General features: G+C 45.4%; 1 protein-coding gene and 1 long non-coding RNA gene across 2 annotated transcripts in view; one reads left to right on the top strand and one right to left on the bottom strand.

Annotated features, from left to right (window-relative positions):
* The first annotated feature begins 5,095 nt into the window (after nt 1–5,095).
* On the top strand, nt 5,096–12,436 carry LOC309345460. The gene is made up of 3 exons (XR_014158240.1): nt 5,096–6,144; nt 7,143–7,293; nt 7,823–12,436. It is a non-coding gene; the product is annotated as an uncharacterized lncRNA (long non-coding RNA).
* Nucleotides 7,181–14,029, bottom strand: part of POMT2 (protein O-mannosyltransferase 2) — a 44,641-nt gene continuing 37,792 nt past the window's right edge. The window contains exon 22 of the mRNA XM_081860756.1: nt 7,181–7,224. Coding sequence (XP_081716882.1) covers nt 7,200–7,224 — 25 coding nt within the window. The 3' untranslated portion in view covers nt 7,181–7,199. The remainder of the gene's footprint in view (nt 7,225–14,029) is intronic.

Raw genomic sequence — 14,029 nt, 5'->3', positions numbered from 1 at the left:
TTTCCTGAATCAGGAGGGATGGGACTCGTTCAACTGTATGATTCTGAGCAGTGCTTTTTTCTGGGAGGATGCAGGGGTACACATGCCACGAAACAGTTTGTGAATCTAATGGGAGAAGTATGAATTTTGTTTTTTAAAAAATTAGTTTCTTCTCTAGCATGGTGAATCGTCAGTTCTGTTGCTACCCCAATGGCGGCATCATTTCCTGTCACGGTGTTTCCTGAGTCTCAGACGGAAGCGAGCGTTTAATGTGTGAAGTAGGAATTGGAATCTAGCACAGTGATAGGTCAATTTTGTTGTTACCATCTCCAGTGGCGGCTTAATTTCCTTTCCCTGTGATTTTCTTGAGTCAAAATGAGACTACCCCTAAACATTTTTTTTAAAGGAAAAAAGCACTGATTCTATGCACTGACCTGTATATAGTGTTGCAGCATAGCCTGACACTTAACAGTGGGACAAACGGCTCCAATGTTTGGGGGCTAAAGAGAACAGTTTGTACAGCCTGGATTTGGCCATAGCCAGGGCATTGTTTCCTTCAAAGGAGAGGAATGCTACATTGGAAAAATGGGGAAACACAACTAAGGTGATTCAGAATACATTAATGCATCTTATCTACTTTCCAGTTGATTTACAGAAACCAAGAGTATAAAACAAATAGTACCATCTCATGCTAGGCAGGAGATCTCTTTGCTGTTGGCTAAAGAATTCTTTTTTAAAAAAATAATAATTGCAAGTAGCTCTAACTGGAGAAAAATGCAACACATAAGTGAAGTGCCTAGCAACAGAACAAAGGCTTGAAACCAGTTCGCCCAGTACCCAGACTGCTTTTCCAAAGTATTAGACAATGCTTTTTTCAGTGTTGTCCACTCCCTCCAATATTTTCAACATAACATTTAAAGCTAAAGTTTCCTCAGGCTGCCGATCACTGCTATCCAGCCTCTTACAGCTAATCCTCCGGATGCATGAACAGGACTTCAAACCTTCAAATTACTTAGCCTTGAGTAGGCCCAACAATACTACTGAATCTTTTTTTAAATGCTTTTGCTGCTGGAATGAGAAGAGAAAAGCCTTCTCTTCTGCAGCCCCATTCTTCACCTGTTTTCACCTTCACCCCCAGGTCCATGCCTCCTCCTCCTTTTGGGCAACCTCCTCCTTGCACACAGCTCAACCCCAATGCATTTTCCTCTTGCAGCTTCCTTCTTCCACACATTGCAACTACCAGGCACCTTCCACCCCATTAGGAAGCCACCATCTCCAATCCTTCTGTACCCTTCCTTTCATCTTTACCCTCATTCCCTTTCTGCCTTTTCTCTTTTTTGCATCCCCCCCCTTCTTTGGACCCACGTTCACCCCACCCCCTTTCCTTCCCCTTCCTTTTTTGAGAGTCCCCTTTGCACACAGACCAGTCACATTTCTGCGCCTCCTTTCCTCTCCTGTTCTGCAGTCCCCTTTGCACACCCACCCACTCCATGACAATACATGTTTAAGACGAACAGACTCTTCAGTGCAAGCCTGTCAGTTGCCTTGTTCAGTCACAGTTAAGTTCAGTTGATGGATGTTGCACATATGTGGGTGGTGGTCTGCTTCTTCATAAAATTTCCACTCTGAATTACAACACCAAATCTAGAACTTCACATTGAAGTAAACACCAGGAGAGAAATGCATTGTGTGAGGGTACTATGGAACATTTGAGGTTCTGCATCCTTCATCTCTCTCATATGAGGTAGCTGAAGTATAATAATGATGATGATTACTATCATTTTATTATTTATACCCACCCATGGGATGCGGGTGGTGCTGTGGTCTAAACCACAGAGCCTAGGGCTTGCTGATCAGAAGGTTGGTGGTTTGAATCCCCGCGACGGGGTGAGCTCCCATTGCTCGATCCCTGCTCCTGCCAACCTAGCAGTTCAAAAGCACATCAAAGTGCAAGTAGATCAATAGGTACCAATCCGGCAGGAAGGTAAACGGCTTTTCATGCACTGCTCTGGTTTGCCAGAAGCGGCTTAATCATGCCACATGACCCGGAAGCTGTCTGCGGATAAACGCTGGCTCCCTTGGCCAGTAAAGCAAGATGAGCACCGCAACCCCAGAATCGTCTGCGACTGGACCTAATGGTCAGGGGTCCCTTTACCTTTACCCACCCATCTGGAATGGAAGCAGGAGAAATTTAAGTACAGCAAGGGGGGGCCACAGACACATTCCCCTTTATTTTGCCCAATGCAACGCTTGCTCCTTCACAGCAGTGCAAATGCCCCTTCAACACCACTGACTTCCACCTGCCTCCACCCCAATTCCACACCATCTCCAGAATCCCCACACCCCCATTCCTAGAGTCCTAAATGTGTCCTACCCAGCAGTGGAGCATACGCCTGCGCTGCCCAGGGTGGGCATGCTCCTGAGGGGTGTGGGGCGCTCCTGAGGGGGGCAGAGCACAGAGGGTGCCCTCCCAGGCATGGGATAGCTGCTTGGGTGCACGGAGTGGCGTGCGCACCCTGCAGCCGGGGGCGAAGCAAGCCGATGGCGGACATTCGGCACGCCACCAGCCCAATACTCCCAAAGCCTCCCCCAGGTATCAAAATGAAGGGGGAAGTGGGATGCTGCCAGCAAAGCGCCGCAGCTCCCCCCTTCCCCCGAAGGCTTGGGGTTGGCTTGAGAGTTGCGGGCAGGTGGTGTGCCAAATGTCACCCCCTCAGCGATGACACCTGGGATGGACCACCCCCACCTTCCTCCGCCTCTGGTCCTTTCCCTGGCTTTTTTTCTGGCCCACGTAAGACCACTGGATAGTTAGCCTTGGTGAAGACTTGACGTTTTCATCCCAAAAAAAGTTTTTGAGTTTTTGCTGAAATGAGGCTGCATTTTAATGTTGTATTTTAATCTTGTTTTTAAAGTTGTATTTCAATCAATTGTTTTATATCTGGTGTTAGCCGCCCTGAGCCTGGTCTTGGCTGGGGAGGGCGGGGTATAAATAAAATTTATTATTATTATTATTATTATTATTATTATTATTACCTTCTACACTATCTTCTATATTCTCTTTCATTCCTCCAAATGCCACCTTTACACCCAGCCATCTCCAACGTTCTCTTCCCCAATTCCTCCTTTCTTTTCCCTATAGTTACCAGCAGACTAAAGGTGTCACACACGAGACCCTTCTCATCCCCTTCCCCATAAATACATTCCCTCCAGTCATTCACTACAGGCAATATTCCTCTCCTTCTTCCCCTGCCTTTAGAACCTTGGGAAACAGCGAATGAAAGCCATGCAATGGGAGACGAGTGCAAGTATAGTATGTATGGTACAGAGACGTATTTGGAGCCCACATGGCCTAATGCTGTTGCAAGAGAGACCCTCTTTTACAAGACAGTTGCTTTGTTCTCTGGCTGAGAGGAACAACACGTACTGCCAATGTAGTAGTAATGTCTTTTTTTAAAAAAAGATGCCTCCCTTACCATGACATCCCCCAGCCCCTCCAGGGCCGGCTAAACTAGTGGACTGTTTTGTGTTTTATTTTATGGGTCTGATTTTATGTTCTATTTGCTTTTCCTTAAACAAACCTCCCTTCATTGTTTAAGATTGCTGTTTTGCCCCAAGTTATGAAAAAGCCTCAGGTTTGCCAGTGGATCTTATGACTGCTTGCTTATGACACCCATGGGCTATAACATTCCTAAGAGGGGAACACTGAAGTTGGAAAGGAGTCCTGTATTAAACTTTAAAAATTATATATGGATGAACAGACATCATATTAGTTTGGGACTCTGCTTGTGTGTTCCCTTGCCTTTCTTCTACATGAAAGAGAGGTAGCAGCAAACCGAAGGTGAAGCATTGTGTTTAGAAAACTCAGGCGCTGATTCTGTTAAAGCTGGAGCCAGGGCCATCTTAAGCATATGCGGCGCTGGGGTGCAAAGATCTGCCCGATGCCCCTAGGTGATCTGTGCACTCCTATTCGTCGGGTTTTGTTGCTGCCGTTGGTGCACGGCAGATCCCGTCCGGAGATGTTTCCTCTGCTGCCGCTTGCATTCCCTGTCGTTCTGCGCTGGCACCCCACGTTGGGCGGCACTAGGAGCATGCGCCAACAGCGGAAAAGCCAGCAAAGGAACCTGCAGCTTGGTGCATGCAACAGGATGCGTCGCGCAGCGCCCACAACGTTATACACCGCTCCGGGCGCGATCAAAACAGTTGGCCACCATGCAGCTGCAGCAAGAGCCGACAGCCGAGCGGAGCAGAGAGGTGGCAAAGCACGAGTTCGGGGGTGAGCACTGGAGTCTGGGGAAGAGCCGCCCGCGATGCTCTGACGCACTCTGCTCCACTCAGCTGTTGGCGGCTCTTCCCTGGACTCCAACACTCAGCCCCGGACTCTAGGCCTGGCGCCCCTGAGAGCCCGGCACCCAGGTGCCGTGCACCCCTAGCACCAACGGTTAAGAAGGCCCTGGCTGGAGCAGCCTCACAGCTTAAGGTCCTGATCCGTTAGCACGACCACACACCTGTAGACATGGGTGTAGCCAGGGGGGGAGGGGCAGCTGCCCCCCTAAATCAATAAACCTCAATACATAACTGAGGTTCTGCCCCCTCCCCCAAACAAAAATCCTGGCTATGCCCATGCCTGTAGAGTTAAGGTTCAGAACTGGTTATGACTGAATAAGCCCACCAGCAAGCAATTCTGGACACAGCATTATTATCTAGGTCATTATATTGTTTTTTAAAAGCTTATGGGCTTGAGAGAAGGGCATGTATCAGATTTCCATTTAGGTAAAATTCATTGTGTAGTGAATTTTAATTGCTATGGGAGAGGATTTATGTCTCAAAAAGTGGGCCAAAAATATAGAATAAAATAAATAAATCCCAGTGCAATCATTGTGTGGGTACTCTACATGCCTGGAAGATATAAATGGGAACATTACAACACATTTAATTTAAGGCAAACAGAACCCATTGTACAAGGCAAAGCAAGCATTTAATAATGGCTTTTAAACTACATCAAATCTATTCAAAGCTCTCAGCTTCTATCATTAAGATTAAGTGAAAGCTCTTACTTTAAAATGTTCTGTTGCTCCAGGCACCAGGGATGGAGCTTTAGAAAGAGGAAGCAATGAGGCAAAAATATTTAAACAAAAAGAAAGACTGGAAAAAAATTCAGAGAAAGAGAATCATATTTGCAAAAGTTATGTTAAAAATCTTGCAAACTCCTGCATGGAAGTGTATTGGTTTTACCAAGACAAATGTGCCATTTTAAAACCTAGTTGCATCAGAGTTTACATTATTCTCAGTTGATGCAGACCAAAAAATTCTTGAACCTGCCCACATAAAATGTATATGAAAAGGTGCAGTTACAGAAACCACATGGCATTCTTTGCCAACTTGGTTCCCTATAGATTTTTTCGGACTACAACTCTCATTGTTCCAAGGCAGGTCACCTGTGCTAGCTGAGACTGATGGGAGTTGTAGTCAAAACATCTGGAGGACACCAAGTTGGGGAAGACACCAAGTTGGGCAAGGAATTTGGCTAGCTGTTTGAACAACCCAACCACTAATGCCATTACATATTTATTAGAGTAAGACCATTTTGTTTTTCCATTGGGTTTTCCATTAAGTTTTGTACTCTAACCTGTTTTAATTGGCCAGCTTGGTGCTGCTTCAGTTTAACATTTAATTGTTGCTTGTTTTATTGTATCTCGTAGGATGTTAGCTACCTTGAGCACTCCTTTGTTAAATGAAAAGGTAGTCTGTCTGTCTGTCTGTCTGTCTGTCTGTCTGTCTGTCTGTCTGTCTGTCGTTACTTCTCTTTCTTTGCATTGTCAGATTTCAGAGCCATTCTCAGTTCCAAGAACCAAGGTAGTCAACTATTGGCTACTCTCTCTCTCTCAAATCAGATTATTTTAAAGGGTTGTTTATTTAGACTGTGTACATATTAGCAGCTTAAAACACAGCTGGGTTGCTATTTTTCTCAGTTCAGATTGAATTTGGCTTAGGGGAAACGTATAAAAAACCCAGAGTTTTTCATACGAAACATCAGGATAGGTATGGATTGTGACTAACATCGCTTCTCCAACCACTGGTGGGAGCAAGCTGGATGCAGCGTAAACAGGACTGTGCACACAGCCTTATTCAAACTTCTGTACCACGGCACCTTCCCAAGGGCTCAAGGTGGGTAATTCAGAAATAAAACAGAGCAGAATCAGTAAGCACAAAATATCCACTTAGGCTTCCTAATTATAATGGAAGTTGGAATGCATTCTGAAGGCAGCATGTTCCCATTTCATATGCAAATAGAAGCTTGACCCCATATATATTTACAAGAGGGTCAACAGCCTCTCAAGTTATCTAGTGAAGCACAGTGCTTTAGTATCAAAAATGACAGTCTGAGTGGAAAATTTCATACAGAGTAAGAGCAACCAGTCGGTAGAGCATGAGACTCTTAATCTCAGGGTCAAGAGTTTGAGCTCCACGTTGGGCAAAAGATTCCTGTGTTTGTATGTACTTTTGTAACCCAGAAACCATTATTAAAAGCCATTTAACATCTCTCTCTCTCTCTCTCTCTCTCTCTCTATATATATATTTACACTCTCACACACACAAGATTCCTGCAATGAAGGAAGTGGGACTTGATGACCCTTGTAGTGCCTTGAATTGCGAATGGAGCACAAACATTTAAATGGCTCCATTTCCCTACAGCAAAACTATTATTTTCATTACAAGCCAGCAGCTGGCTTTGAAAAGCTTTTGCTCTCTATTATTTACAAACAGGAAATGAGAAGCTCCAACAGATATCCACATCATTTACGATTGTATCCGGAGTCTGGGATCAGGTCAGTAGCTCAAATGGCCACCTAGAGAAATTTTAGGTTTTTAATTCAAAACCTAACAGCTGAGGCACTTCTTACTGCACAAGGGACTTTATAATTGGTCCCCATAACAGCCCTGTGAAATAGGATTGGTACTAAGTGAGGAAGGCACCTACAAACCTCTTGCATACTGTGGCAGATTCACACATTCCCTCTCACTCTTTACAAAAAAAAATGTTCAAATTTAAATGACAAAATATACTCTTGGCACCATCACTTGCAAATACCGTAGTGCATACATATTTCAAGGGCTCAATTTCTCAACAGTAAACAAATCAACTGATCCAATTTTCTTTTCAGGAACATCTCACCAGAATATGTTGTGTCATTCCTATGTGCTCTAGTTGCAGATGTCATTCACATTTGGGCAGAATATTGAGAGCTGGGAAAAACATTGAGATAACGTCAATGTCCCTCCACTCAAAACAGATTGCATCTTGGAAGAGATGAGGTGGGTGAGAGGAGTGTTATAACTATTTGTATCCATGCCTGGGGCAGACTTCAGTTCCCCTACTCCCCAAAGTGGCAAAAGTTATGGACAGTTGCGCGTCTTAAGGCACAAAATGAAAGTTCTCATTGCTCAGATGGACTGCTCCTGTTTGATACTGTTGTGGAGGCACCCCATTGGCTACTGCAGTCTCATATCTGGTCTCCAATTTCTCCTCTGACAGTGTTATTTATTGGCTCAATGTGCTTTGCTGTGCTAGGTTGCAGGGGAAAGGGTCGATGAGAAGCTACAAGACTAAGAACAAGAAGGTATCTGGATTTTCCTCTTCCGCCTGAAAAGGGGACAGATTTATTTCTTACACCTGAGAGCAGGGGAAAGGAACATAACCTTATGAAAATAAATGGCAACATATTATGTGATTTCCAATGGCCATTTTGTCCCCCTCTCCAAGCTGGGTCTAGGGTAGATACTACAGAGTCTCACCTCCCTTGGGGTGTCCAGTCTTTTATCATTCTTCTGTCCTTCTCTTAAGGCCTACAATGAGAGTATGCCCTACACAGGATGTGAAGCACAAAATGGCCTATAATAAAAGTTCTCTGATCTCTTTGGACATTTCACCTTCAAGACTATAAGCAGAGACAATCAAACAAACCTCCTGCAAATGGCATTGGCTCAAGTCGGCATCTTCCTCCCTCTCAAAGATTGCCAGCCCCTAAGCATTTGTAGATTTCCAGGTCACACCTTGTAGATCCTGGCGAGTGGCAAGCGTACACCACCACCTGAACCACCCACATCAGAATACTTTACAGTGTGTAATTACAAATTACCGGGGTATTAAATTAAAATCCTTCGTGCAGAACGGCAGCTTTACAAATCTGATCAAGCTTAATTTCTAAGGGTTTCATCTATTTTCTATCTGCTTTGTGTTCATTTTTGGGGGGTTGCCAAATGCAAAGTCAAGGAGGCATGGTCTGCAAATAGATTAGAAGCTGGTCAAGGTATGTGTGAACCTCGCAAGACATCCTTTGACCAGGCACAGATCAGTGCAACTGCAGGATGTTGGAGCTGGCATATTCTCTCATCCTCACAGGATACATGCCAGAAGCAGCCAAATCCAAAGCAGCACCTTATCCTCTGCAAGTGCCAAGCAAGGTGCCACTGTTTCAGACTTGGCAGTTATTCCATGCAAAGTGGCAGTGTGTTGGCTGGGTAGGCACATCCTCAAGTTGGAGAAGGGGGCGGGGTGGCTAGGGACACAAAGCATCAGGGAAGAAGCCAGATGCTCCAGGCCATATGTGGGCCATCCATGTCTGGAGGTACAAGTCTCTTAGTCTGTTTTATTCAAAGGATGGATAGGTAACAGTCAGCCTTACCTGCAGTGTACTTTGTGCCCTGGCAGTTGGAGCACTGAGGTTGCCAGTCTTTCCTTTGGATCTCAAAACATGGGTTTTAGGCTGGTAGCAAAGCTAGAAACCACTTACCGTACTTTTGCAAGAAGGCAGATGGTTGCTCTGAACAACTCTGATCAGCTATACTCATCTCAAAGTGAAGGTACTTTAGAAACCTAGTTTATGTCCTCACTGAAGTGCTTCATGTGGTTTATGATAAATACTTCTGCCTTGACCCAACTGAAGTTAGCCACTCTTCAGTCCTATTGAAATCAATGGGGTCTAAGTAGCCACAACCATCTTGTCCCTCTTATTTAAATGCAGCATAAGCACCATTACTCTTAGTCAGATCAGGGCCAATACATTGAGGTAAGCAAGATAGAAGTGCTAATACTTTTGTCATTTTCAGGGTCGTTGCCAGCAGCTATGGCAACTGTCTATTTATATGATCAATTAACCTGTGAACTCACCTTAGCTTGCAAGCTGCTCGCCCATTTAAGATTTAAATCAGAAACTGGAGTGAGTTGCAAGATAGTCCACATCCCAGGGCAAGGTTTGGGTCTTTTGGCTAGTCTTTATTTGATTCTGGAATATAGGATCATGTAAGCAAGAGAGAGACACAGTAGCCCGAGAATGACCAACAAGCATCTACATTAGATGGTAAGACAATTTGAGCAGGGTCTGTTTTCTTTCTCTTTTTTTACTGTCTGTAGAGCATCTAGCTTTTTTAGCTGTTTGACAAGCACACAGGTGTTGACCTCAGGTATATAATATTACTCCCTTGGGTCCAGGAACGTTGAGATATGCCTGCCTGCCTGCCTGCCTGCCTGCCTGACTCACTCACTCGAGGGTTATAAACTGGACTCCTGTGAGTACAGGAAGTGTATCATCCCAGCAAGTGTGAACAGGTATAACTCTCATATGAAGAGATCTTGCAAAAGTTAGTACTAAGGAGTGGGGTTATGATTCATTAGATCTCCAAGGCTGGCGGGCTATATAGGTGTTACTTCAGGAAGCACAAATGCAGCTATTTGTGAAGTGTCATGAGGAAGTTGGCCACAGAAGCTCTCTCCCAGTTGCTGCGCTGAGCAACATCCTTCATAACTTGGGCTCTTTGCTCTTTTCTGAGCCTGCTCTCCTAATGGCTCTGCCTACATAGCAGTAGCCAGTGCTTTTTTCCTGAGGGTACGCATACCCCTAAATATTTTGTGAATCTAACAGAAGAAACTATTAAGAACAAAGTTTCTTCTCTAGCACAGTGAATCATCAGTTCCATTGCTACCCCCAATGGTGGCCTCATTTCCTGTCACGGTGTTACCTGAGTCTGACAGAAGCAAGCGTTTAATGTGTGAAGGAGGAGTTGGACTCTAACACTGTGATTGGTCAGTTTCATTGTTACCACCTCCGATGGCGGGTTCATTTCCTTTCCTGGTGTTTCCTGAGTCTCAGACGGAAGTGTTTAATGTGTGAAGCAGTGTGGAATGTGGATGTGTGATGTTTTACAGAGGAATTGGGAAGGCACACAACCTCATGCCAATGTGGAGGTTACTGTGAGCTGTGAGCTGTGTAATATGAGGTAATGCATCTTCTTTGTACTTTTGTCCATTTACTGTATTTATTTTCCCCGATTTGAACTATAAAAGGGTGATTTTCTTGAGTCAAAATGAGAGTACCCCTAAACATTTTTTTAAGGAAAAAAAGCACTGGCAGTAGCAATACATTATTTGCAGCCTGGCCTGAGCCAATATGAACCTTGGGATGAGTCACTCAGCAAATAATAAAGATCATTCTCTCAGACTTCTACCCTGAACTAGGAATCCTCTTTGCATGGTGGTGGAATGCCTGACCAATGAATTATTAAAAAGGGACATACATGCAAAAGGAACATTTCACTTTAAGGAGGAATGAACTTGAACTTTTACATGGAGGCCTCAGGCCAGCTGTTAAGTGCACTGGGCAAGGCGAGGACACTGCACCGCTGTGCAAAGTGTCTTCAGAACCCAGGTGACGACGGCATGAAATCCCCTCCAGGCAGAATTAGATATTGGAAAAGATACAGGGCTGCCACCATGCCATCCAGGTCTTTCTCTCCCCTCTCCTCAGTTCTGCCTGAAGAGATATTACTCTTCATGTTTCCTACCCCAACAGACAATCAATATGAGGCAAGGTCAGGGAAACACACAAACGAAATTAACATAATGCAGGGTTTAGCCGATATAGTGCCCTCCAGATGTTGCCAGACTACAACTCCCATCAACCCATCAGCAGAGACAATGGGAGGTGCAGTCCAACATCTGGAGGCCACCTTGGTCACCCTGACTTAATGACCCATTTTACCAGGAAGATGGGAGAAGCTCGTCTTCTTTCAATGTGTTGTTCTACTCTAAGGAGATTTCTCAGCTAGGGCTATGCCACTTTGACAGATGCCCCTTGATTGTCACACTTTAGCTTCATTTTGGGGTGTGGGAACACAACCAGGAAGACTTCAGATCTGCCACTTAAAAGCTCCATGCAGTGGCATTTCCATTTCATATCTGAAAAGGGAGGGATAATGCCTCTCCTCCCTCTTATAAACAAGTCTGCCAAGCTCCAGATTAATAAAAAATAAAAAGCAAAAAAGCAATAGCCAGAAACAAACCCACGCAGCAGGAGGGTCAAGGCTGAGAGCTGATTAGACCTTCAGGGCAGCATGTAGCATCACCCAGGAGATGACAGATGAGCACGTTGCCAGGCACACAAGCGCCAGAGGAGCTTGACAGCCCCAGTCTCTCTCTCCGCTGCATATAGAGCAAACTTGCTCCCTGTTAGTCTGGTGTCAGAGGAGTTTCTATGGCTGCCATTGTACTGACAGGATGAGGGTGACCTAAAGGGAATTGTCATAAGCAAAGCAAACACCTCTCTTGTCCCACCTTTCAGTGAGCATTCAAGCAGGCAATGCAACCTGCAGACATTGTGGAAGGGTCTCAGAACACACTTGCATGCTCCAAAACCTTCCAGCATCTTGGAACCTATGACAGCATCACCCCCAAATGGCTTGTTATGTAATCTTATCCGACTTTGTGTTAAACAGGCTAATGGAACAAGGCCTCAGCCTTGGCGCTTTACCAGGCCTCGCCTCGGAATATACAAAGTAGGATTTTGATACACTGGACTTTCTCCTGCTACAGAACACTAGACTCCCAGCCTCCAAAGCTGATGCCAAGTCATGGTATCAGATACTTCTAGACATGTATTGTTCGTTCATTACAGTTTGGCAAAGCTAGGCCATTTGCATTAACACCTGTAGTGGTAACCTGGTTACTGGTAGAATCCCACACCTGCTTTCTATTGTAAGGTTCAGTCCACATTCCACAATCTGGGGAAAGTTAAGCTCACCACAGCACACTCTTATGTAACAGCATAAGCCTATGTATATTTGCTTGGAAGTAAGTGCCAATCTAATTCAATGGAGCTTACTCCTAGCACAAGATTGTACTGTAAGGCTGCATTCCTAAATCCACTCACAAGAATGTAAACATAACTGAACCAAGAGGGGCTTAATTTCAAGCAAACTTAATTCAGATTGCTCTGTTTGGCTGCAGTCCTATGCATACTTACCTGGCAAGTAGAATTAATAGTGGGATTTAGCAGTAAACAAGCATAGGACTGTGTACTAAAAAGAACACCTCTTGCTAGCTTTGGACATACGTAAGAAAACTGTAGAGATAAGTATTCAACATTTCAACAATGAACATTTCAATCAGAATGTTGTAGTTTAGCATACTCCTGGGTCTAATAGGTCTTAGAACTTAATCAATGTTTGGAGTATTAAAGGTAAAGGTACCCCTGCCCGTACGGGCCAGTCTTGACAGACTCTGGGGTTGGTGCGCCCATCTCACTCAAGAGGCCGGGGGCCAGCGCTGTCCGCAGACACTTCCGGGTCACATGGCCAGCGTGACAAAGCTGCATCTGGCAAGCCAGCGCAGCACACGGAAACGCCGTTTACCTTCCCGCCAGTAAACGGTCCCTATTTATCTACTTGCACCCGGGGGTGCTTTCGAACTGCTAGGTTGGCAGGCGCTGGGACCGAGCAGCGGGAGCACACCCCGCCGCGGGGATTCGAACCACCGACCTTTCAATCGGCAAGCCCTAGGCGCTGAGGCTTTTACCCACAGCGCCACCCGCGTCCTGTTTGGAGTATTACAACTGGGAAATAAGCCAGAACCCGTGTATTATACTCATGAGTATTAGGCCAGAGCTGCACTAACCTGTGTGCTGGACAATGCTAATCCTGTGGAATCAGCATGTTTTAAGGGCCAATTCAGCCAAGCTGGCTTCTGTGTAAGGTGACAACTTTGGGCTGAGCCATTAGGAGGATACAAAGCATCAAAGGGAACACTATGTGAGACGGCAAAATGAGTGGGGCTGTTCAAAATGAGTGCAGTGATGTGAGTTAGAAGCTTGGGGAGGAGTTATGTGACAGAGGAGCAGAAAGGAGGCCGGGCACAATGACTCATGCCTGTTTGGATCCTAGGTTGCATCTATGGGAGAAGAAAGACCCCCTTGGGAGTGTAATGCTGGAAACCCTTTCATCGTAGGTTCAGGTTGCCTCACCTGGCCTTGTCGGTGGGCCAGCCCTGGTTATGGCCAGTAATCTGGCCACTGCTTTTTGAACCAGCTGAATTTTCCAAGTTGTCTGCAAGGGCACCCCATGTAGAACACCTTGAAATAACCCAATCTGTAAGTTACCAAAGCATGGAGTACCATGGCCAAGTTATCCCTGTTCAAAAGGGGCTGTAGGTGGTGAACCAGCTGTAGCTGGAAATAGGCATTCCTAGCTAATGGACTTGCTCTAACTGTAATTCAACTCTGCCCAAATCTGAGCCATTTTGTCCCTAAAGTGCCTCGCAAATTGCTACAGCAGGGTGCTGTTGCAGACAGGCTGAGAACAAGAAACCACTTATAAATTGTGTTCTTGTCACTATGACTACGGACAAGTCTACCTCTACATGAGCCTTCCTAATCTGATGCCTTCCAGATTTTGTTGGACCACATCACTGAGGCCAAGAGTGGGGTTTTGTCATCTGAGCAGCCCAGGAGCTCCATACACACTGCCCAGGCTTGTGACCCAGGGAGCTCACTTTGGTGCTGCTGATGCAGCCGTTTGACTTCACCCCCAGAGGCGCACTCTGTTGTCTCTCAAGACAGATGGATGCCAACAACAAAAACAATTCCCTTCATCCCTGACTATTAGCCATGCATGCTGGGGCTGTAGCTGCGGTCCAAAACATCTCAAGGGCACTAGGTTGGGGAAGGCTGTTCTATGCTTTGCTTCTGCACTAAGTAGCTTCTATCCTGCTCAAAGCTCTGGC

The sequence above is a fragment of the Podarcis erhardii genome (assembly GCF_964252035.2).
Source record: "Podarcis erhardii genome assembly, chromosome: 1".
In the NCBI taxonomy this organism is placed as follows: Eukaryota; Metazoa; Chordata; class Lepidosauria; order Squamata; family Lacertidae; genus Podarcis; species Podarcis erhardii.
Note: the sequence above shows the minus strand (reverse complement) of the source record. Positions and strands in the feature narration are given on the sequence as shown.